Raw genomic sequence first — 20,521 nt, forward strand, 5'->3', positions numbered from 1 at the left:
TCTGATTTTTTTCTGGAACATCAGTAAGTATAAAATTTTTGCTAAATGACAGGCATTTGAGTTTCAGAGTGCATATTCTTCAGAAAATGCATGGTAACACTGGGCTTTTTATTCTAGGAACTTTTTTTTGCTAGAAATTATTATTTTTGTCCTGGTTTAAAAAACAAGGCAGAAACAAGTAGTGTGTGAAGCAGGGAACACTAGTACTGAGTGTCTTATTCCAGAGGGAAGTAAAACACTACTGCAATACAGGTTTGTGCACTTTTTTAAAAAAACTGAATACTGTGGATGGGATTGCTAGAACATCATTGCTGACATCACAAACAGGGAGATGATTAGCAAAGTGGGTGGTAAGGTTTTCAGCTTCGGTCCTAGGCAGAAATGCTATTTTAGTCTTGAGCTAGTGTCCCTCTAAGCAATTTGTGAAGTGCATCCTGTATCTTGGCGCCCCACCCTCAAGTCTCCAACCGTATGCTGAAAGAACTGAACCTCTCAACTCCTGAGCTAGCAGCTTATGGCATCCCTAAAATATTTGTCTTTGAAAGTGGTATACTTGATTGCAGCTACTTTTTTATTTATTTTTTATTTAACATTTGTTTACCAGGAAAGTCTGACTTGGAACAAGCCAATTTTCAGCGGAGGCCTGGGGAGAAATGCTACAGATGCATGTCTTTGTAACATGGAAGGAAACCAGAGCACCCAGAGGAAACCACACGAATGCAGGGAGGACATGCAGACTCTACATAGAAGGCACCCCTGCCGAGAATTAAACTGGAAAACCTCTTGCTGTGAGGCCACAACGTTAATCGCTGCACCACTGCACTGTCCATCTGTACATCTGCCTAATGGGTGTCTGAACTCCAAACTTTATGAATAGAGCATTCCCAAAGGACAGAGTTACCATGTTTATAGCAGCTTGTCATTCAGTCAATGGCACTTTTGAGTGCTGAGTGATCAAATGAAAAGGAGCACAACTGTCACTGGCAGTGGAGCCCCCCCCCCCCACTGTTGCATGACTTCAAAGTAGGTATATTTAAGTTTGGGGGTGCAGGGGTTCAGAGTAGGTATATTTAAGTTTAGGGTGCAGGCAACTTGTGTCTGGAAAAAAAATGTTTGACAAAAGTTGTTTGCTTCTTTTGGTTGTTCAGCATTTGATTTTTTGTCAATTTTGATCAACACCTATGTGCTTAATTCTTTTCTTGCTCACAGTCATAACAGAAGTGGCCATAAACCAGGCTATCCAGTTACCAGTGCTCTTTTCAAGACCTAAGACTAAAGTGGAAAATATTCAATGTTCTGTAGATGTTCCCAGCCAACTTGCACAGGACTAAGAATATTACAAAGCCTGACTAATTTTGTCTCTTTTTGAATGTAAGAAGAGATTGCCTAATCTTGAACATAAAGGTGAACAAGCTAAGAGGTTGTTGAACTTCAGCTTAAAAGATTTTAAAAATACTCTCTTGAATTAAATATTTCTGCCAGCTAGGTTAAGACATCAAATGGTAAGCAGAATGATAACGAGGACTCAAGATGTTTGTAATGGCCATATGGTAGTTAGCCCAGAAGAAAGGGTATTATGAGCAGTTGTATCACTGTGAAAATAATGGAAAGAACTAGGAAGAATAAACTTTGACCTTTTCTTTGTTGAGTCAGTATGTGTTAGGGTTACCACCTGTCCCACTTTGCGAGGGACAGTCCCTCTTTGGGCAGTTGTGTCCTGACCAAAAATACTAAAAATGGCAAATGTCCTGAGATTGTAGGACATAATTATGCCCCATATGTAATGTAATAGTTGCATAAAATAGTTATTTCTGCATCTAAAATACCTACATGTTACAAGAAACAGTTTAAGCAACTAAACTGCTGCAAGAATAAGCTTTTATTTAGGCAAAAAAGGAAAGTTCTATCCTTTGTACTGACCGTGGGTTTGTGTCGGCCTGTAAAATCCGATGCGTGTCCCGAAAATGTCCCACTATGGCCATTTAAAAAGGTGGCAACCCTATATGTGTATGGGGGTGGTGTTAAATGAAGAGTTGGCTCATAATCTTGTCTCCAGCAACAGAAGAAACTGAAAGGGCCATTTAAAGATAACAGAAAAAAAAATCACCCGGTTTTGATGGGCTTCCCATACAAAAATGTTGTCTGTTAAAGAACTTTTTCTTCAGAACTTTAAAATGTTGGCAAGTAGTGTTTGCAATACCTTAGCTATATATCAAGTATCACTCCAAGGACTGGACATTTTCCAAAGCTTTAGGGCACTTTCCATGGGTCTGTCCAACTATTGGTGCTCAAGGTAAAGCCGGTATAAAAGCAGACATATAGGTGCCAGATAAACGGCATGTCTCACTGTTTGCTGTGAATTCTCATGTTTGGTGGTCAGCTGTTTTTTATCATCTATATTCTGAAAATGGCCAAGGGCAATTACCACAAGCTTCCTCGCAGGATGGATTTACTCACACAGGACTTAAAACTCTCTGATCCACTCCAACCTTCATGTTCTTCAGCTCACAGCTTGTGTGATAGAATTTTAATATATTTTAGGCAACTTTTTTTTTCTGAGGACATGCAGCAATTACTAAAGGCGGCTACTAAAATATAGCTAAATGATAACTATTCTCTGTTTGGTACAATAGTGAATGAAGATCCATTTGGGGCTCAGATATTTGTGAGTTTTTATCCTCTGACATTATTTTACTTTTATATTAAAATTCATCTTTCAGTCATTTTTGCCTGTCTGTCAGTGGATTCCCCTTTCTTCATCTCAAATTAAGTAGTTTCTGAAAGGGGTGTTACACATTTGTCCACCTAGAAAACAATTTACTCCTCCAAGGGATCTTAACTTTGTACTGGAAAAATGTGTACTTCTTTTTGAACCAGGTCACAAGGTTGATTTAGTTATTCTGGAAAACAGTGTTGCTCATTGCTCTAACTTATGCAAAAAGAGTTAGGAGTTGCAGACTCTCATGGTGGCGCAGCTCCATGTCATCTTTCATAAAGATGGATTTTCTTTGACACCCAACCTTGTTTTCTGAAGTGGTTTCAGAATTTACTTTGACTCAGTAGCCCAGTGTTTTTAAGTTAAGTCCTGCGCACTCTAGATGTTTACAGACACCTCATATTGGGGGTAGGCAAGGTACAAGGCTTAATTCTCTGTTAAAAAAAAAAAAAAAAAAAGACTTCAGGCATTTATTCCGTTGCTAATTTCTTGTGAGGGTTAAGAAAATGGGACAGTAAGTAATAAAACAGGTTTACTATCATGTACTCAGCACACAGGCAGTTGAGTCCACCTGTATGAGTCCCACATTGTGAACTTTGAAATGTTGAAAGCCAACATTACCAACTGTCCAGCCCCCCCCCCCCTGCCACCCCCTTCTGGACCCATGATAACACTTATTCCCGGGTCTAGAGTGGTAGGGAGTTTCAAGGTTCGATGTTTGTGTCGGGTGTACTGAATTTGGCATTCTGACATTCGCTGCATTGTTTTGAACATTGGAGGACTCACCCGCCTGTGTGTCGAGTACAGGATAGTAAATCTTAAAACTGATTCTTTCCAAATGGTTTCATGCTATTCAGTTTTTATTTATGCCATTCATATCATGGAAAATCAGAGCCCTATGTATTAAGGCTGTGGCTACTTATGCTGCTTTTTGCAAGGGGACAGACTCTAGAAATAGTCTGGAGGCAGCAACTTCATCTTCTCTTTACACTTGGACCAAATACTGCTGACCATTTCTTTAGGGCCAAGGCAGAGTTTGCTATGTCCTTTCTACAAGGGTGTCTAGACTGTCATCCTTCTTCCCCCTCTCTTTCTAAGCCTTGTTGTTCTTTCAGTATCTTTTGGGGGGTGAATTTAGAAAGGGTGATATTAGATTTTTATCTGGATAGGAGTGAAGCATGGAATAGGTTGGGAAATATTAACACCGCCCACAAGCCTTGGAAGTAAAAGTAGCTGTGTTGATCTGGATTACTGGGAACAACTGCTCCATGGATGGACTCCCATGACACTTGAAATAAATGTTTTATATATATATATATATATATATATATATATATATATATATATATATATATATATATATATATCTGACTAAAATCCATCCTTCAGCTTGGTCTCTTTGGATAGGGTGGTTAATGGAGGCAAGATATGAGAAAAACACACAAGTGAGTGGTAGGTACTGGGTACAAGATTTTGTCTGATTCATTGACAATTAACTGCAGACTAATATCACAATAAAATACCTATGAAAAATAAGCAGAGATATTTCTTCTTTATAGATGCTGTACATGCCCAAGATCATCTTTATTCAGTTGCTAGTGTTAATTTTAAATATTTGAGACATGTGTTAGGCTGTACAGAATTTGTTTCACAGATTCTTGCTATTGTTGGAGATGTATATCTGGAGATGTTGAGGATTAATTGTACATTTTCTGGGCTTGTAATACTTCAGCCATTTTTAAGAGGGGCATGGAATGTATGCTTAGTATACTTTAGCTGAGGACTTCCATGCACCTTAGCAGGCCAGTATTAATGGGCTACAGAGCTAGATATGATATGCAACCTTTAGGTCAGATGCTTATTTTTAAGAAATGTATAACATGCACACACAAAATGGTGGTTGCTCCCTTCCATTGAGTATCTGCTACTTATGCAATATCTCTTTACTTTCCATAGGTTGTTTGTCTGATGCATGACCTCAGCTTGTATGCATTGGGGTAAAAAGTTGGCCGTTCAAATGTGGATTCTCAGACCTCCTTGCCACCAGCCCAAATGCAGGTTGTACATCCGTTGGACTATTCATTGTTTGATCACTGATACCTTTGCTTTGTTTGATTCTCCAGATAAATACCCCATTAAGGAGTCTTCCTTTTTAGCTGATGTTTTTTTTAAAGTTGTAGATGTCAGCTAGGAGGGGTAAAAGTGCAAGTGCGGTAGGCAGATTCCTTACAAGGTTTTTTTTTTTCTTAGGCTCAGAACAGGATCACAAATCTTACTCTGTCAATTGTTTGTTCCAAAAAACCTTAGGTCTAGGCTCTCTACTCTCAACACCTTTCTTTAGACCCAGCATTTTTAACATTTTGCCCAGTCCAAGATGGCTAACTGTGCATCCTCTGATGTCCCTCTGCCACCGAAGAAAAACATAGTAATTTCTGAAGGGCCACATGGCATCCCTCAAATTTAATTAGGGAAGAAATCTCAGGCTCTCAAATAGAGGTTAGACTTGGTTCCAAGCCTCCACATTTCATGTACTGGGGAATGTCATGGCAAAAAAAAAAACAAAAAGCAGAAGACTAAGCATATGCCCCCCCCCCCAGTAGCTAGAGAGAAGGAGCAGACAGACCTCTCACAAGGTTTATTCAAAACTATATTATGCCTTGGAAACCTCCCACCTTTGGGTCTCTGCATCTGCAGGCTACTCATCTTAAACATGCCCTAGTGTCCCAGTCCACTGATGAGGACTGTGACTCTGACCATTCTCTGGACTATTCCTTACAGCTGCATTCTCCAGGGCAACTCTAGTGATGAAAGGGACTCCTTGTCACCTGATTCCCTTGTTGTGGGAGCTTCTTTTGGTGAGACTATACAGAACATGATAAAACATTTTGATTGGCAATTCACACAGATCTCTGTTCAGAAGTGGTATTACATCCTCTTGGCGATGGGTACCCCTGCCCCTTCTCCAGTCCCTCATGGCCTTGAGGCTTTCTAGGATGCCTTTCAGTCCACCTCTTCTGCACCTGATTGTCAACCACCAGCTCCTAAGAGACCAAACAGATTTTTCTATGTCCCTGATGACCTTAAATATCCATATAAGAAACCAATGGATAGATGGGAAAAGGTTTACACCTCTGCTACTCGTCTTTAGGGCAGTTAATTTCCAGACTCAAATGACAAATTATTTGATCTCTGTATTGAATGCCTTAAAGTTATCTTCAGTCCTCCTACAGCAGACTGTACGCATCAAATGCAGAGCGAGCTTTTGTAGGCTACTCAGATTGCCAGACACTGCATTAAGTGCAGTTATGATGCTGTGGATGCTTCTTTTAGGGCAGGTGCCACTTGATCTGTCAACCGTGGATATTCTTGGCTTCAGTCAGCCTGTACTTGAGGATTTTAATTCCAAAATTCTGGATTGACCTTTGGATAAAGGCTAATTGTTTGGTCCTCAGGTGGCCAGTCAGTTCAAAACTCTCCATGACCAAGGTAAGACCATGAAAGACTAAAGACAGATTCTTCTGTCCTCAGTTCCTACTTGCTATGGGGAAGAAATAGCCAGGGAATTGTTATGGCTAGGCTTGTATAGGCCCGATAGAATAGTACCAACCTATGAACTAGTAAAGTCTACATTCTTCATTAGAAGGAATCCTGGGGCAATTCAGAAACAAAGGAAAACCCTTAGGAAAAGATGCTCTGAAAAAATATCAAGGGAACCTCCAGATGGGAGGCCTTCTTTTAGAGACAAAAACCTGTGACTACCCCTGCAGCATCCCTCCCCTTGTCTTTTGCCCCTTTACCCCTTTATTCTCAAAGGCTCTCACTCTCCCTGGCTTGTCTTGGGAAGCTGTTACCACAGACAAGTAGGTCCTTTCCATCATCATGGACAGCTATGCCGTATCTTGGGGAAAACATTACTGTTTTGAGATGCATGCCACTACTTCCTCAAAAGCAAGTATCCCTTCGGACTCCTATTATTCAAGACCTTTTGAATCAGGGTCCCAAGTCCCAAAAGATTTCATGGAGGAAAGGGTTTTATTCCAGGATTTTTTTTTTTAGTTCCAAGAAAAGAAGGGCAGTAGAGACTCACCCTAGACTTGTCTATCCTGAACACTTGTGTAAAAGCACTTTCTTTAAAAATGCTGTTTTTTTTTTTTCAGACTCTTCTACATTTCATCTCCCTGCAGGCTTTGTTAGTGTCCTTAGTTCTGAAAGTCACCTACTTGCACATTCCTATCCTTCCCTCTTGCAGGAGATTCTTCAGGTTTTTCTCTGGCTTCTTCCATTTTCAGTTTACTCCTCTGCCTTTTGGTCTTTCCACTGCCCATGAGTGTTCACAAAGTGGCTAGTGCCTATAGTAGCTTTGTCACACACAGGAAATTCAGATTTTCCCCTTCCTGGATTACCTTCTGATCCAAGCTCTTTTCCCCAGAAGTTCTTCTTTACAGTTTTCAATTCACACTCCATCTTCTGACAGGTCCGGGGTTCACTGTAAACTACACAAAATCATGCATTGTTCCTACACAAGACCTGGTGTTTCTGAGATGTGGACCGGACACACACAAAATGAATTCCTTCCTTCCCTAGGAGAAGGCTCTCAGTCTTTCCATTTGCTTCTAAGGTTTATCCTCCACAACTCGTTATTCTGCAAGGGAGATGTTAAGGAATTTTGGAATTCATGGCAGCCACCATTCCTGTACTCCCCAACCAGATTCCACGTGAGGAAAATCCAGTGGTACCTGAAGTCCATGTGGTTCCAGGACTGCCACCCATTGGACAATGATTCCCCCTCCCTTTTTTCAAGGAGGAGTTTATTTGTTGGGACCGGTCATTCTCAGCCCAGGATTACCTTTCACACCTCCTCATCCTCTTCAACAGGTTCACACAAATCCCTTTGATGAGTTGTGCTGGGCATGGACTAAATCTCACTGAGTGCAGGGGAAGTGAAGTCCCAGTTCCTGAAAGAACACATTGACTTGAAGGAAATGAGAGCGCTCTTGCAAGCTGTTCAAATTTTTGCCCACCTTTTGGAGACCATAACCATTCCAGGTGTACGCAGACAAAACCACAATCATGTAGTACGTAAACAGGGAGGCACCAAGTCTTACCAACTGTGCAGGTTATCTCGGGAGGCACGGAATTAGGCAGCACAAATGAACAATCATGTTCATTGACATGCATCCCTTCGTAGGACAGTGTGCTTAACTGACTGCTTAAGTTGCTTCCTGGAGGATCCGCATGAGTGGACTTTGAATAAAGAGGTCTTCTGCAACATCAAATTGCAGTGTTGTACTCCTCAGACAGCTTTGCTTCACCAAGCAAATATCCGCTCCCTCAGTTCTGCACCTGGTACCCGTGTCCCACAGCCTGTAGGACAAATCCATTCTCTTTCCAGTGGACAGGAAAGTTCCTCTATGCTTTGCCTCTTCTTAGAAAAATTCTTCTTGGGGCACAAAAGGAAACGCCCAAACTCTACCAAGACCATATTGGTTTCCCTTGCTATTCTACCTGGCAAAAGGAAACTACAGTAGAATTTCTTTACAACCAGACATGATAACTCTGCAAAAAGGATTGCTTTTCCACCTGAATCTTACATCCATCAGAGTAACCCTTTCTATGATAGGATTTAAATCCCTCAAAGGCAATTCTTCTCTGAAAAGATTTTACAAATTCTACAACAGGCTAGGGAGCCCACTACTAGAAAACTAGAAAATCTTACACTGCAAAGTGGAAAAGGTTTTCCTTTTTGGTCAAGATCTCAGTACAGGTCTCTACTACACTGCAGTACTTCTGCATAATTCTTCGATCCAACTTAGCCTACTTGTCTGTAAAAGCTCACTTGTCTGCTGTTAATGCCTACCTCCCCCTTAGCCCTCCACTTATGGCTGGGCCACATGTCTAGCATTTCATCAGGGGAGGTCTGCATCTTAACCTCACAAGGAAACCCATCTGACGTTTGACCAGGATTCTGAAATTTCTGTTTCCTCTGATGACCAGGATTTACCCTTGTCTACCTATGAGGATTCTGATGCAGAGGACTCTATTCCCTCTGCCCCCCCCCCCCCCCCCAGAGGATTTCTCTTTTTGGTGAAATCTTGCATACTCTTAGGCAGCATTTTCATTGGGAAAGCCAGGATTACTCAGATTCTAAAAAGAGGCTTAGGGATCTCTTACTCCTGCCCCAGCACAGGCCTTTAGCTATCCCTCCTGTACTAGACATTGTTGATGATGCCTTTTCGGAATCTAGCTTGGCCCCTGACTCTTTACCTCCTGCTCCCGGAAAACATGATAGATATTACAGGGTTCCTGACTCTCACAAGTTCCTTTTTAAAAATCCTACTGTGGATCCTGAGACCATTTCACAGGGACCCAAGGGCATTAAGGCTACTGCTGCCAAAAATCCTACCCCCTCTGATAGAGACTCCAGGGCACTGGATATATGGGGTAAGAAGGCATACACTTCTGCAGCCTTGGCCATTAGGGCCTTAAATTGCCAGTTTTGTATGTTAAAGCATCGGCAACATATTATTGGATTGCTTAAACAGAAAATTATGTTGATTCCTGACTGTGCTGAAAATAAAGATTTACAGGATTGAATGCATTCTGCTGAACAGGTTGGAAAACATTCTTTGCAATGTGGTTTTGATTCACTAGAGGTATCTTGAAGGGCTGCTGTCACTGGGTCTGTACTTAGAAGACATGCTTTGCTTAAGGAGCAATCCTTGCCAGATCATGTTAAAGCTAAATTGCTGGATGCTCCCTTAAATCTGGACCGCCTGTTTGGCAACAAAGCAGAAGTTGTTCTTAAAGATGGGGGAAAAAGATAAATCTATGCAAACTGTTAAAGATTTCCTGCAAGTACACACTCCAAGATTTAGTAGGCATTGACCCTCTAAGAATTGGTCCTTTCCTACCTCTTCCTGGCCTTCTCAATCCAAACCCAGAACCAGCAGAACATCCAGGCTTCAGTCCCAGGTTACTCACAGAACTAAGCAGTGGGGGGGGGGCTCCCACTTCCAAATCAGGGAGTAGTGAGACTCCACCTATGGTAAACTGTCTCAATGACTTAACTTTAAAATTTCTAAGCACTTCTCAACTGACTGCTCCTTCAGGGGAAATGTTTGCTCTTTAGGCAAAAAACTGGGAACTCATTACCCAGGATAAATGGGTTTTAAATATAGTTTCCCAAGGATACAGATTTCACTTCCACATGTTCCCAACCCCAAACGGTTGGCCAGATCTACCCCCAAATCAGGAGGCAGAGTCTCAAAAGCAAGTACTCTCTTTCAAGCATAAAGGCTATTCAAACTGTACCAGAAGAGGAAAAGGGACAAGGTTTCTACTCGAGACTTTTCCTGGTGCCCAGAAAAGATAACTCATGGCATCTTATTCTTGACCTATCTTAAACACCTTTTTGGTGATTCCAAAATTCAAGATGCTAACTCTTCACTAGTAGCTTCCTATGCTAGGCAAAGATGCCTGGTTGGCAACACTGGATTTAAAAGCCTACCTGCACATCCCAATCAGTGAATCTTGCAGAAGATACCTACGTTTCAAAGCAGGCTACATGCACTATCAGTTCTCTGCATTGCCCTTTGTCTTATCCACTGCTCCCAGGGTATTCACAAAGTGCCTAGCTCCAGTCATTGCATTTTGCAGGCAAAGAAATATTCAAATATACCCATACCTGGATGATTGTCTAATTCAGGGAGAAAGCCAGGACATACTTTTGAATCATCTGGCATTTGTACAAGAGGTGCTAACTTGTCTGGGGTACACCATAAATGAAAGGAAATCACATCTGGTACCCTGTCAGCAAATTATATTCCTGGGAGCAAGCTTAAACACAGCTTCCCAGATGGCTTGCCTCATGCCAGAGAAACAAATTAATTTGACAACTTACTTCAAACTAGTGGCCACAAAAAACCTGCTATCTGCAAGACAAATACTGCAAGCCTTGGAGTTCATGGCCTCCTGCATTCTACTAATTCCATATGCAAGACTGCATATGAGGAAACTACAATGGTATTTAAAAAGCCTATGGTGTCAACATTCTCAGGATCTAGAAGTAATGATTCCTATCATACCTTGCCTACGGTTAGAATTCCTTTGGTGGGCAGAGGCCTGCCACCAAAACAAGGGACTACCATTCACTCTACCCCCTGCCACCCAAACCCTAACAACAGATGTGTCAGACTATACATGGGGGGCTCACCTGGCAGAGAAGTGCATTCAGGGCAAATGGAACCCAAGTCAAGTGCACCTGCATATCAAGCAAAACGAAATGTTAGCTGTACAGAATGCTCTGACAGCCTTCAAGGACCACATTCCTTCAGGACAATTAATGGTAAATACTGACAACACCACTGTTATGTAGTACATAAACAAAACGGGGGGGGGTACCCATTCTTACCCCCGCTGCAGACTTGCCATGGCTCTGTGGAACACAGCCTTGAGCTACCAAGTGCATCTACAGGCTCAGTTCCTGCCAGGAAAACTAAATACACTGGCAGATGAACTAAGCAGAAATCTTATGGACCCACATGAGTGGAAGAAACTGGAATCAAAGACTTTCAACATGTTGATAAACAAATGGGGGAGCCGAGATATAGACCTGTTTGCCTCTCCCCAGAACTACTAATTGGACAAATCTCTGCACAAGGACTCCCCACAAACAAAGCTTGGAAAGTGGATGCTCTGTCCTTCAGCTGGAAAAATCTTTCAGTTTATGCCTTTCCTCCTTTGCATGTCCTCTACAAAGTACTACTAAAGATCAAACAGGACAAACCAAGGATGATACTGATTGCACCAGACTGGCCATGCCAACACTGGTACCCCCTCTTGCCCATTGTGTCACTGCTAGCCCCATGGCACCTGCCTCAGACCCCTACCTTGCTGTCACAGCAGGAGAGCCATATTCTACACCCCCAGCTTCTAACCCTGAACCTGGCAGCCTGGCTAATTGCCTAATCTCTCTATTACCATCCCCCAGTAAACAAGTGTTGAATGTCATTTTGAAGGCAAGGAGGCCTAGTACTAGAAAATCTTTTGCTGAAAAGTGGAAAAGATTCTGTGCCTGGAACCAAACTCAAGGGATGGCCACAGCAGCTCCCAATTTACCTCAGATTATTCAATACTTAACTGAGATGCTTCACGAGGGCCTTTCCTTTTCCTCCATCAGAATTCACGCCTCAGCCATTTCAGCTCATTACAATACAGAACCCCCCCCCTTATTTTCCCACCCACTGCTCAAGCAGTTCCTCAGAGGGGCCAAAAATGTAAGACCACACAGGAGAGCCCCAACTCTAGCCTGGGACCTTAACTTTGTATTGGGAAAACTCACTCTTCCTCCTTTTGAGCCAGCTGCAAGTGCATAGTTAAAATTCCTTTCTTGGAAAACAGCATTCCTTTTAACAATTACTTCAGCAAGAAGGGTATTTGAATTACAGGCCCTTATGGCAGTGGAGCCTTTCATCATCTTTCATGCGGACAGGGTATCCCTCAGGACCAATCCCACCTTCATGCCCAAGGTGGTATCCAGTGTGGCTCTTAATAAATCCATTCATTTACCAACCTTCTTTTCTAATCCACGGAACAAAGGGGAACGGATACTGTACTCCTTAGATGTGCACAGACAACTTAGATTTTACTTGGGCAGCACTAAACCTCAAAGGAAATCTGAACAACTGCTGGTGGCATTTGCTGCGGGGGCAGAGGGGAAGGCTATTTCAAAGCAAACCATTTCTAAATGGATAGGCCATTGCATTCATTTCTGCGATAAGCACCATGGAAAAACCATCCCACAGGGGATTAGACCCCATTCAACCAGGGCTGCATCTACCTCTACAGCCTTACTTAGAGGTGTCCCTACCAGAGACATCCTAGAAGCTGCTACCTGGAGTTCTGTACATACTTTCACCAAGCATTACCATTTGCCAATTTTCTCTAAATCCAGAGCTGGCTTTCCCACTGCAGTCTTGCAGGGCCTTATAGCTGGTCCTAATGCTATCTAAATTCCACCTCCCATCCTTAGCTTTGGGAATCTACCTAAATGTGATGACTGCAACAGTGAAACATGAAGAACATAGTACAGTTGTGTATACTTACCATAAATGTAGATGTTAGAGTGTATTCACTGTTGCAGTCCTGGTTACCCTCCCTCCAGCCTCCTGACTTCTTTGGCTATACCTCTACTCTCCTTTACTATGCTTAAAAGCTTTTTGGTGTATTTGCTTTTTTGTTGGAGTAACGGCGTTGGCTGCATGCTTTATACCCCTGACTACCTGACGTTACGGAAGATGAGACAGCAACCGATAAAGGACCCAAGACTTTGATAATCAGGCCGACTGAGAGCTACTGCAAGCAGATAACCCAAATGTGATGACTGCAACAGTGAATACACTTGAACATCTACATTTATGGTAAGTGTACACAACTGTACTTTCTGTGGGCATTCACAGGCAACTTATATTTTACCTGGACAAAACAAAATCCTTTAGCAAGACTAACCAGGTGTTTATATTATTTCTTTTTCAGAGGTGGGACAGCTAGTCTTAATCTGTTGCAGCCTGCATTTCAAAGGCTGTCTTTCTGCTCCTGACATCATGGTAAGACCTTGCTTTCCTGCTCTAAAGCACATTTTACTAAGGCATTCTCTTCCTCATAAGCTTTCCACTAGGGAATAGACTTCAAGTCTATCTTGGAGGTGGCCACTTGGTCCTCTGTATGTGCCTTTACCAAATTCTACAACCAACCACCCTTCCTTCCTCCTTCAGCTCTGGGAATCGCACATATGTCAGGAATACTGCAACAGTGATTTTAGTCAGGACTTGGTGCAGTATTCTGCCTCACCCTCAATCCTTTCTTCTCTATCTTACTTCCATCTGCAGCTGTCTCTCCCATGGGTATGGGGGAGTTTTCTTGGCGATTTGAGCTACACCTCTCCTAGCTGACCAGTCTCCTGTCTGTCTTCAGGCCACTGACTTGGAGATGGCCTTAGGTTCTGCACTTATGTCCATCTTTATACCCAACCCATACGAGCTGAGGTCATCCATCGGATGTATGACCTAGGGAAAGTAAAGCTTTATTACCTCAGCCGGACATTCACAATGACAACCCGTATGTCGTAATACTTCAGCAGTGACCAATAGGACATCTACTGTTGTGGTAAGTTGTTCCACAATTGTACTTTCATAAGGAGATGATGGCAGAACATAGGCAGTCTATAATGTTGCCTGTTTACTAGGTGACGCACTTCATTATTTTCTGAATCCCAAATCATCGCTATAGATTGAAAATGTTTTGCTTGTACTGTTCTTGTTTTAATCTGTTTCTCAACTGTCCCTGCTTTTGAGTAGTGATGTCAGTGTTTTGATGTTTTTGCTAAGGAGATCCCATTTTGATTTCTTGACAGTGGTTCTTAATTAAAGAAGATGCTTATAAGGTTCATTTGGCTGGATCGTTGTTTTTTGCTGGGCTTCTCATTGGAAATGTTTCATTCGGACCTTTGTCAGATAAACTGGGCAGGAAACCAGTATTTCTGGCAGGTAAGATCATAAGTGCTCTTCTTACCTTGTATGTAATACTTAATATGCTTATCTACTGGAGATAGTTTAGCTTGCTTTGAAGATTTCTTTTTTCCATCTTGAAATGGAAACCTGGATGATGACATTGGTAAGGCCCCAGAACTTTTGCTTGCATGTTGTTAACAATAATGTATCATGGTTAACAAGTACAGACTTCTAGATGTGCTCATAATTCCTAACACTCTTCTTTTAGTATTCACTGGTATCTTTATTTCATCAGCCAGGCTAGTAAACTGATCCACAGTGAACATTTCTGCTGCAAGCTAGGCCATATCCTGCAGCTCTTTAGATTTGTGTAGTATTGCTTAGAGCAGAAAACGTAACTTGCTGTTAATTTCTTTCATTGTTTGACTTTGTTACCTTTGCTAACTTGGTGCGGAGGGGTTGGTAAAGTGCCAATATGTGGTTGGAGGTGGAAATAATGATCCCCATTGTCATTATTTTGCCTTGGGATTATATGTAATGCATTGACCTTTTCAGATGTGTCTACCATTCAGCCATAATGTTAATAAGAACAAAATGAATTAAACTCTTCCAAGGCACATTTCCCAACATCCGGGAGCAGGCTCTGAAAAGTCATGTGTAGTATTTTTTTCTACACACACCGCTGTGGCGACCCCTAACCGGGAAAAGCCGAAAGACACAACACTAGAGTGACCTATCGTCACTTCCTAGTTATACTAGATATATGGAGGTAGAATGATGAGATATTCCAGTCGTACAGGAACACTTCTCACCTGGTCTGCTGCGATTGTTAGTGGCTTTGCAGCTGACCTCTTGAGCAGTCTTCATAAATAGTAACTTGTTTTCTGTTTTACTACTTCCTTTACACATACTGCTCACTCTGCCAGTTCAGGTGGTTGTAGCTAGATTTTAGCAAACAACCATACGCTCCGCAAGGATGGCATGCAGGGTCAAGCCAACAATGTAAACCACCAACGACCAGCAAAAAACGATAGTGAACACGCAGTAATGAAGAAATAATGATTATTTATTTATAATTCCTTCAAATCCAGACCGGTTTCGGCTATTCAGCCTTTATCAATGAATACAATAAAGTTTTTTTTGAATGAAATGAAGCAGCCTGCATTTATACTAGTCTCTGATTACCTGGAAGTAATATTACAGCACCACCCAGTGGCTGGAGTAACAAAGTGCATGTTCCATTCTTGATTTAAAGCATATGACCAGTGACATAAAAATGCCAGAGGTGTAGATATTAAGTCATATTTTTAAAGATAAAAATCAAAGCTCTGGAAGTAAGCCATTATATGACATACATATTACAAGGTAATAGACCAATACCATAGTCACTATTTGTGAATGCATATCATTGTGTAAAAAAGCAGAAAATATATACCACTAGTATATATATATTTTGAAGGGTGATAACCACAAGTTCAAAAGAACTGAATAATAATGAACCAAGTACTGATTATATAATATATTACAAAATAAGGCAAAAAGAGTATAGTGGCCTCATTCTTAGCTAATATTATAGATTATAATAAATTGAAATAATATGCTTGTAGATAATACAAGTTCAACATTGTAATTGTACAATACTCAATGTTTAACGCCAACATACCAGATACGAATACCAAACCATACATATTTGTATCCTGAACAATTTTTGTCATGCTTTATAGAGTATAATATGAGCGTTGGTAGGCCTAACCACCATTGAATGGTTCGTACTAATTCTTGATCTATATGAATGTTTGTTGTTGTAACCATGATTATGAAATCCTCCAGTGTTCAGTGAAACTCACAGATGGTCATTCAGACCTGGGGGGAATAAACATCCAAGGTTGGTTATCCAATATTGTTCCTTGTGGTTTAAAATGGTGTGCCAACCCTGTTGGTTGTTCTATCTCCCTGAATTTTGTCAATGATCATGAACATAAACTGGGCATTGGGATGTTGTATTGTGTGTCTGTATAAAGCATTTGTTTCTTTTTTGTTCCTCGTGTCACTACGATGTTCTGTCATCCTTATTCTAAGAGACCTAGAGGTTTGACCAACATAAAAAGCTTTACATTGGCAGGTAGCTAAGTAAATAACCCATGTACTGCTGCAATTACCAAACACCCTGGTTTTAAATACCCGATTGATGTTGGCACTGGTGAATTCTTTTAGTGTACTAACTTGTAAACAGGAGCAGCAGTGACCACATGGAAAAGTACCAATTAGTTTATCACCACTGATAGTGGTCTGATGATATATCGCATCTCCTCCTTCTCTGTTTTTGTAATGTGAAAATAGCCCTCCCAAATTCTTGCCTCTTCTGACATTTGACATTGAGGGCCTAGTATTGACCTTAAAGTGTCATTAGCCAAAAGAATTTTCCAGTTGCAATTAAGTATATCCCTGACAATAGGTTGGTTCCTGCCATATGTGGTGACAAATCTCAAGATAGAATCCTGATGAGCATGCTCTGATTTTTTGTATTGTAATAATGTTCTCCTGTCTATGGTTTTGCTCCATGAACTAGCTTGATATATATCTATGTCTCTATATTCTCTGTCCTGAAATCTATGGTATAAATCAAGTCTTTCATGTTCAAATTCATCATGAGATGAACAAATGCGTCTGATACGCATAAATTGAGACTTAGGGATGTTGCGGATGGTGTGGTTCGGGTGCATACTGGAGGCGTGTAACAAGGTATTGTATTGAGGGTATTTTCTAAATGTTTTTGTACTTAGAGTATCATCTGCGTTACGGTAAACAGTAACATCCAAAAAATCTATGGTACTCCTGATGTTCTTCATCTCACATTGCTGCAGTCCTTACACTTGGGTAGTCCGCTGTCCTCGGTCGGCCCGAATATCAAAGTATAAGGCTGACGTCGGTCAAGGCGCATTTGACTGACATCAGGACGTCAGGGTACAAATGCGCATGACCGACGTCATATCCTCAGTCTTTTTTGCCGCATGGTCCGATGCAGAAGCAGTATTGCAAGTGCCGGTTGGCGTTCTGAAATTTTTCGATTCCGGAGTTTCAGACCGAGTCAAAGTTGGCTAAGTACCCCGTTGGGGAATATTTTGGTTTTTTCTTGCCTCAGTGGTTAAACGGATGTCAGAAAAAGTGAATAACTGCATTTCTTGTGGGAAACAGATACCGCATAGAGATTATCATACTTTGTGTATTCCTTGTTTAGGGCCTGAGCACGACGTTGTTGGGTGTCGCTCTTGTGCTAGATTCAATAAGCGCACTATAAAGAGGAGATTAGATTGTGCCAGGTTAGTCTTCGGGAAGCGATGCAATTATAAAATGCCGTCGGATGCTCCGACGCCCGCTTCTTCGAAGAAGCGCAAGGACAAAGCAGTTAAGCCTAGGCTAGAAGAACCGTCCGTTCCGGACGCCGGTTCTTTAGAGGTGTCGGTGGAGCCGGTGGTTCCACCGGAGGTTTCTTTGGGATCCCAGGGAGAGACCTTGTTATTGCAGGATGTGGCCTCTCAGGAGGCAGGTCAGGGTGATGGGGCTTCTCAGGTTACTATACTCCCCTCCCTGCCTAGGGTGGTTAGGCCCTCTCCTTCTGTTTCCAAGGCTTCTCCTAGAGGCAGGCCAGGTTTAGCTTCAGCTGGTGTCACCCCTAGTTCTTCTGGAACTGTGCCCAAGAAGCATATGCTTAAAATGGCAGAAGATTTGATTTCTTTGATTAGGGGTTCTTTGCCCCCTCCTGATAAGAGACCTAGGGTGGAGCCTGAGCTAGGGAGTTTTGAGCAGGCTTCGGATGTTTCAGAGTCTACTGCTGAAGACTTGCAGGAGTACTCTCCTTATTCTGATTCTGATGTGGATGATTCTACTCCTTCTGCTTCTCCTCCTGAGGATTTTTCTTTTCAGAAACTCTTCATTCCATGAGGGAGCATTTTAAGTGGGAAGGTCAGGACTTCTCTGATTCCAGGAAAAGGCTTAGGAATTTTTGTTTTACCCCAGCATAGGCCGTTGGCTATACCTCCTGTTTTGGATGTAGTGGAAGATGTTTTTACAGAAGCTTCTCTTAATCCTGATTCTTTGCCTCCTGCTCCTGTTAAACCGGATAGGTATTGCAGGGTGCCTGAAGTTCATAAGTATCTTTTAAGAGTCCTAGGGCAGACCCAGAAACTGTTAGCCAGGGGCCTAAAGGTGTTAAGGCTTCTGTTGTCAAGAATCCGGTTCCTGCAGATAAGGAAGCCAGGGCCTTGGATAGATGGGGAAAGAAAGTTTATACTTCTTCCACTCTGGCTATGAGGGCTTTGAATTGCCAGTTTCACATGTTAAAATACCAAAACTATCTCCTTTCACAGTTGAAGTCTAAGGTTGATGCTCTGGCGGAAGGTATTGATTGTAAAGAGTTACAAGATTTGGTACATGTTTCTGAACAGGTGGGTAAGCATTCTTTGCAATGTGGTTTTGATGCTGTACAGGCCTCGTCTAGGGTGGCTGCCACTGGGTCAGTTCTTCAGGCACGCCTGGCTGAGGGATCAAAATTTATCTGACCATGTTAAAGCAAGGATTTTAGATGCTCCTTTACAATCTGATGTGTTGTTTGGTTCTCCTGTTGAGGCAGTTTTAAAGAAAATGGAAGACAAGGCTAAGTCTATGCAGACTGTTAAAGATTTTTTGCAGGTTCAGCCTCCAAAGTTTAGTAGAAATTGGCCTGCTAAAGGGTGGACGTATCCTTCTTATGATTCCCAGTCTAGGGGTAGATCTAGACGTGGTAGGGGCAGAGCTCAGGGCTCTTTCAGGCCTAGAACAGGGAGTTCTCCTGCACAGTCTTCTGGTGAGGGCAGGGGTCAGTCCTTTCGTAAACAGACCCAATGACCTACCTTTTCAGCTGCCAGAGCCTTCTCGTCTGGCAGCACCTTTGGGAGGAAGGTTGGCACTTTTCAAAGAAAATTGGAGTTTAATTACCCAAGACAAATGGGTATTGGATATCATACACCAAGGTTACAGGTTTTATTTCCATACCTTGCCTCCTTTCAGAGGCATGCCAGACGTTCCTCCTCAACAAAGAATAGAGGCTCTCAAGCAAATTTCTCTGTTACTTCAACTAGGGGCCATACAGCCGGTCCCTATGCCAGAAGTGGGCCTAGGATTTTATTCTCGCCTGTTCCTAGTACCAAAGAAGGGGAACACGTGGAGACCAATTTTGGATTTATCTATCCTCAACACTTATCTGGACATTCCCAAGTTCAAAATGTTGACGTTACAACAGCTTTTACCTCTGCTGGGCAAAGATCATTGGATGGTAACTTTGGATCTCAAGGAGGCTTACCTTCATGTTCCTATCAGACTAAGTTGCAGGAAGTATCTGCGTTTTCGAGCTGGGACTTCTCACTATCAGTTCTCTGCATTGCCCTTTGGCTTATCTACTGCCCAGAGTGTTCACGAAAGTTCTGGCTCCAGTGATAGCTTTCTTCAGGCTAAAAGGAATACAGATCTATCCTTATTTGGACGACTGCCTGATTCTGGCTCAAGGAAGGAAGAGCTTCTTCATCATTTGGAATATGTGATAGCAGTGCTAAGATGCCTGGGGTATTCTGTGAACGAAATAAAGTCCAGTCTAGTACCCTCTCAGGACATGTGCTTTCTGGGTGTAAGACTGAATACAGCATCCCAGATGGCCTTTTAACCCCGGACAAACAAAAGAATCTTTCCCTTTACTTCCATCAACTATCTCATCAGTCCGGGCTGACTGCAAGGACAGTCCTTCAAGCCTTAGGGTTCATGGCATCTTGTATTCTGGTGCTTCCCAATGCCAAACTGCATATGAGGAAGCTGAAATGGTATCTCAAAAATGTATGGACACAGCACTGCCAGGATCTGGACACTGTCATTCAAATAATACCTTGCATTCAAAAGGAATTTTTATGGTGGGCTCAGGAATGTCACCTAAACAAGGGACTCTCTGTGACCCGGCCAGAGGCGAGTCAGATTTTAACGACAGATGCCTCAGACAAAGCTTGGGGAGCTCATCTAAATGGAAAGTGGATACAAGACAAGTGGCCTGCCAGACTACAACATCTACATATCAATCTGAAGGAGATGTTAGCAGTCCAGTTTGCATTAATAGCTTTCAAGGATTTACTTCTTCCAGGGCAGGTGTTGATTCTAACAGACAACACAACTGTCATGTGGTACATCAACAAGCAAGGGGGAACACATTCATGTGAGAGTGTTCAATCTCGCCTTTGTTCTTACACATGGGTTCGGAGCCGATCCTCGGCTCCGTGCC

The 20,521-nt window shown here is 42.2% G+C and overlaps 1 protein-coding gene across 3 annotated transcripts in view; it reads left to right on the plus strand.

Moving 5' to 3' along the window:
* LOC122789199 (solute carrier family 22 member 15-like) overlaps positions 1–20,521 on the plus strand; it is a 1,485,835-nt gene that overhangs the window by 203,907 nt on the left and 1,261,407 nt on the right. For all 3 annotated transcript variants that reach the window (XM_044056469.1, XM_044056468.1, XR_006362790.1), the window contains exon 3: positions 14,127–14,259. In XM_044056469.1, the coding sequence (XP_043912404.1) occupies positions 14,127–14,259 (133 nt within the window). The remainder of the gene's footprint in view (positions 1–14,126; positions 14,260–20,521) is intronic.

The sequence above is a fragment of the Protopterus annectens genome, chromosome 14.part0, assembly GCF_019279795.1.
Source record: "Protopterus annectens isolate FY-2018-M chromosome 14.part0, PAN1.0, whole genome shotgun sequence".
Classification (NCBI taxonomy): Eukaryota; Metazoa; Chordata; order Ceratodontiformes; family Protopteridae; genus Protopterus; species Protopterus annectens.